Source organism: Gavialis gangeticus, unplaced genomic scaffold (genome assembly GCF_001723915.1).
Source record: "Gavialis gangeticus isolate Ggan-Ray unplaced genomic scaffold, GavGan_comp1, whole genome shotgun sequence".
Taxonomy (NCBI): Eukaryota; Metazoa; Chordata; order Crocodylia; family Gavialidae; genus Gavialis; species Gavialis gangeticus.
This window is the reverse complement of record NW_017729006.1, coordinates 43,004,875-43,010,119: the sequence shown is the minus strand read 5'-3', so window position 1 is coordinate 43,010,119 and position 5,245 is coordinate 43,004,875. Positions and strand designations below refer to the sequence as shown.

Here is a 5,245-nt window from a genome sequence, read left to right as displayed (position 1 = left end):
TTTTTTTTTTTTTTTACCTCCGCTACACTGTAGCCCTCAAAAATGATGAATCCAAACAGCTCTCAGCAGTGTTATAGATCTCTCTCGTAGATATAACATATGTCAAAGCTGTTCAGCCCTTGCAAGCCGATCATAACCAGGGCTCCCATTCTCTAGTCAGTATTGCTTTTGATTACTTTTCAAGTCTGAAAAAAATGTTTCAGGGGAGACATTGCTGTTTGCTGACGTAAAAGCAAAACCTCCACTCTGTGACATTTCAGCGTCGTCTTCTGCCTGAGCCTGTGCCTCAGGAAGAGCATCAGACCTTCCATTTTCAGCAGGGCTTAGGACCTCAGAGATGGCCAATCTGTCTTTGTCTGTAGATTGCTTTGGAGCGGTGCTATTCATCATGAGATTCTCATGGAGATTTTGCACTGATGGGATCTGCTCTGTGATGCCAAGACCTTCCTGATGAGACCTAATTAGTGACTGGTCACAGTTAGGCAGCGAGTCTGCTGGGAAGCAAATAGAAAGTGAATGTTCTGAGAGCTAGACTTCTAAAACCAGATTTGGTCCCCAAACACACTAAAGCGACATTTTACTTTTTCTTTAAAAAAAATGCAAAATAAAATACAAAGTCTGAAAACTATTTGAATTTTTGATTAGCAGAAGAAAAAGTGGTGCACCATTTTAATATTAGATACACTAACCTTGTGAAAATTGTGTTTCCTTCTTCATGAACTAAGTGTTTTTTGGGGGGAAAAATGCTCTGCTTTATATACAATAGTCAAAGTAATATAATAAATGGTGACAGTGAATTGTAATAGCCTATATTTTCAAAAGTTAAGATCAAATGTAATGCTTGCATTTTTCAGACCCAAAACGATTAATTTATGATGTAAGGTATAGTAGAGTTTGGAACTTTTTATAAAGTTATAATGCAGATGCTTGGATACCAACTTAACTAAGCTACACAAAAACCCAATTCTTATAGCTTCAAGAAAACAAGTTGTGTGTAATAATACCACACATGCATATTAGCAATGAACATATTAGGCAGGGCTTGTTACTAATAAGTCCATATTTGCCAACCATAACTTTTACCGGTGGTATACGTCTACCAATATCACCTATTTTAGAATAGGAAATAGGTGTGTTAAGTTGGCAAGTGTTGGGTACCTAGACAACACATTTATAGCAAAATTTTAATGTAATAAATATGAACAAACAACAATAATCCACAAGTTCTGAAAGTGATTTGCATGTATCTTACTATGGATATTCAGGCTAAAATCAGGGCCCTCATGAACATGGATGCAAACTCCACTAAAATCAATGGAGCTGAATCTGATTACACCAGGGCTCAATATAGGTTTTAAACCTCTCTCCTGAAAACACTGAAAATAGGCCACATTACACTTTCAAAAAGAGAGAAGAACTGACCTGCAGTATGCAGGTCCAAGCTATGTTCTCAGGGTATATCCAGGTCAACATTGGGCTGGATGAATATTTAGAGCTTAAGAAAAAAAAAACACCACCATCATTCCTCTATAAATAAAAAAGAGCACTGTAACAACTTACCTCTCAAGTTTATCGTTTCAGCTGCATTTACTTCTTTGTTCTGATTACTATTTTGACAGGTAGTCTCTTTGGGCCTTTTTGGCACAGTCTTAAAAAAAGAAGGGAAGGAGTGTAAATTGACTTCAGACACAGCAGATTGTCAAGGCACTGGGCTGAGTCCAATTCCAGCGCAATATGTTGCTACTGTCTTTCACACTGACAAAAGTGATCTCCACTAAAAGCTATTCAGAAACTCCTCTAAGAGATCAGTATAGAGCAAACAAATAAGAAGTCACATCGTAAAAGCTCAACATATGTCCTAGAATACAGGATGACCATTTCTTCACTTTTTAATCTGAGGGCCATTCTCTAGCGTTTATAGGACTATAAGCAACTAGGAGCACAGAATACTACGCTAGAAGGAACCCTGGTCAGACTGAGAGAGCCAGGGCTATCCTTCAGCAATGGCAAGCTTAATTAAACAACTTAGTCCAAAAGGTGGCCCACCACCACACTGTTACCCCTTCCCTACCCAATTCCCTCTGCTGCCAATTGCCATCACTCTTCTGGCTTGGTGGACCAGACATTGGACGTGTTTAAATCAGTAGGTCCAGATGCTCTTTACCTGAGGGTGCTGAGGAAATTGGCAGGGGTCATAGTGGGGTCCTTGGCATGGCTCTATGAGTGCTCGTGGGGCACTGGCCAGGTACCAGAGGACTGGAAAATGTAGCAGAGGATTGGAAAAGGGCCAATGTGGTCCCCATTTACAAGAAGGAGAGAAAGGAGGACCCCAGTAATTATAGGCCAGTCCTTGGGAAGACCTTTGAGAAAATTATCAAGGAGCACATCTGCAAGGGCCCAGCAGGGGAGGTAATGCTCAGGGGCAACCAACATGGGTTCATTGAAGGCAGGTCCTGCCTGACTAACTTCGTTTCTTTTTATAATCAGGTCACAAAGTCCCTGGACAAGGGTGTCAGGGTGGATGTCATCTTTTTGGACTTTAAGAAGGCCTTTGACATGGTTTCCCACCACATTCTCTTAAAAAAAAAAAAACTTGGCAACTGGCACTGATGCCTACAGTCAGATGGGTGGCAAGTTGGCTAGATGGTTGCACCCAGAGTGGTGGTGGACAGGTTGTTTTCGACCTAGAGGGATGTGGGCAGTGGAGTCCCCCAAGGCTCAGTCCTGGGACCTGTACTGTTCAACCTCTTTATCAGTGATCTGGATGTGGGTGTGGAATGCACACTGTCCAAATTCGTTGATGACACCAAGTTGTGGGACGAGGTGGGCATGCTGGAGGGGAGGGACAGAATCCAGCTGGATCTAGACAAATTACAGAGGTGGGCGAATGAGAATAGAATGGAATTCAATGCAGACAAGTGCAAGGTGCTGCATCTAGGGAGAAGGAACCAGCAACACACCTATAGGCTGGGGAACACCCTTCTTGTCAACACGGTGGCAGAAAGGGATCTTGGAGTCATTGACTTCAGGATAAACATGAACCACCAATGCGAGGAAGCAGTCAGTAAGGCTAACCGCACCTTGTCATGCATCTACGGATGCATCGCAACCAGATTCAGGGAGGTGATCCTCCCCCTCTATGCAACACTGGTCAGGCCACAGTTGGAGTACTGCGTCTAGTTCTGGGTGCCGCACTTCAAGAGGGGTGTGGCTAGCATTGAGAGGGTCCAGAGGAGGGCCACTTGCATGGTCAAGTGGCAGCAGGGCAGACCCTACGAAGAGAGGCTTAAGGGCCTGAACCTATTCAGCCTCCACAAGAGAAGGCTGAGAGGGGCCTGGTGGCTGTTTACCAACTCACCTGTGGGAACCAGCGGAATTTAGGGGAAGCTCTGTTCCCCCGGGCATCACCCAGGGTTACTAGGAATAATGGCCACAAACTGTTAGAGAGAAGGTTCAGGCTGGACATCAGGAGACATTACAGTTAGGGCTGCCAGGCTTTGGAACGGGCTCCCAAGTGAGATGGTGCTCTCTCCTGCCTTGGGGGTCTTCGAGAGGAGGCTGGCCAGATATTTGGCTGGGGTGATATGATCCCAGCACCCGTTCCTGCTCGGAGCAAAGGGGTCAGACCTGATGATCTGTTTAGGTTCCTTACGATCCTAAGTACTATGATATTCAAAGAAATACATAAGAACTTGTTTTCAGCAGCTTTACTCAAGTCTAAGTGCTGTTTCCTCAGCTTTCCAATATGTAGCAACACTGTGAATGTGGCATGTGCTTCATAGGTTTAAAGAAAATCACCTACTTGTACTGAGATTAAATGGTTTGACCTTTTCATGAAGCAGTAGAGGAAAACAAGATTAAAAAGAATCTTTTAAAAAAATACAAATGCAAAAGGAGAAAACTGACCATAAAAATTTTAGGTCCTTTCCGACCCTAAGTACTATGACAAAGATCTCTTTGCAGGCTGCATTGGATCCACTGACTACAGACTTCTGACTCTGTGTATTCCTGCCCAACAGTGGTCATTATTGAAGGCTGCAGAGGAGGATACAGAAAGCACTGCTATAGATGGTGATGAAATGATCTGCCCATAGGGCAGTGCAATTACAATTAGTGACCACTCTTGCTACCAATTCAGTTTAGGGGCAGAATTCCCACTGGCTTCAGACCCTGTAGTGGCATAGTTACATCCCAAAGTTATATATCCCTTTAAAAGCACATTTAATATTAAGGCAGATGTTCTTTTTATGTATGTAACAATTAAAACCTTTTGTGATAGATGGGTATCCTCTTCCCAGATCCTCCTGGTTGTTCAAAAAGGTTGCATAGGAAAATCTTGTCTATTTTATTCTCCTTCTCCCCCACCCATGGTTCTTTGTACTTTAGTCTCCCAAGAACATGAGCGTCTGGCTATGCAACTTGGCATGACTATTCCCAGGAGCAGCATGACACCAACATGACTTCTGACTGTTTCATTCGTATTTATGGGAATCTAAATAGCAGAAGTGAAACTAACCAAAACGTCACTCACCTGTTCCTTGCAGAGCAATTGTAGCTTTCCAGCAGATATAGTCAAAGTTATTTGCATTTTTGTAAAAAGAGTATTTTTAGTTCCTCTGACAATGAAAATAATCCCCCCACCCCCCAAAAAACCCAAACAACCCCCTCCAAAAAAAACCTGGGAGACATGCATAGTGAGTGAAAGGCTTTTTTAAAGCCCAATGCAGAATTTAAACAATGTGTTTCACAATCAAACTAGGACAGTGAAAACACGAGTGTCACCACTTTCAGTCACTCTAAGACTTTGCATATATATTTTTAAATCCTTTTTGCATATTTTCCATACAGAACCATGCACATCCTTCTGTGCCCTCCTATCTTTTATCACAAAAAACTTGTAGCTGTAAAAATCTGTAAGTGAACAATAAATTGCAGTTTTTCACCAAGGTTCAGCACACATTGTGGTTTGCCTGCTTGAAAAGACAATTATCTACATACCTCAAGGTACCAGGCAGCTTGCGAATGCTGAGACGGTGGGGCAGACGTAGCACCCCATGGGAACATGGGGGGTTGGAACGCAGCGCGCTCAGCAGCAGATCCAGAAGTGGGCCAGAAGCACTTCTGGGTCTGCTGCAGAGCACATGAGGGATGCCCCCCCACCCCACAGCTTCGTGACTGGTGCCTCCTGGGTCTGGGGGGGAACCCAGGGTCCCCCTGCAGCCAATCACTGAGCCAGCAGGGCACG

The 5,245-nt window shown here is 43.5% G+C and overlaps 1 protein-coding gene across 1 annotated transcript in view; it reads right to left on the bottom strand.

Annotated features, from left to right (window-relative positions):
* LOC109291658 (probable palmitoyltransferase ZDHHC11B) overlaps window positions 1-5,245 on the bottom strand; it is a 37,541-nt gene continuing 32,296 nt past the window's right edge. The window contains exons 9-11 of the mRNA XM_019508728.1: window positions 1,561-1,648; window positions 447-491; window positions 1-410 (exon numbers count right to left, since the gene is read on the bottom strand). Of these exons, the coding sequence (XP_019364273.1) occupies window positions 157-410; window positions 447-491; window positions 1,561-1,648 (387 nt within the window). The 3' untranslated portion in view covers window positions 1-156. The remainder of the gene's footprint in view (window positions 411-446; window positions 492-1,560; window positions 1,649-5,245) is intronic.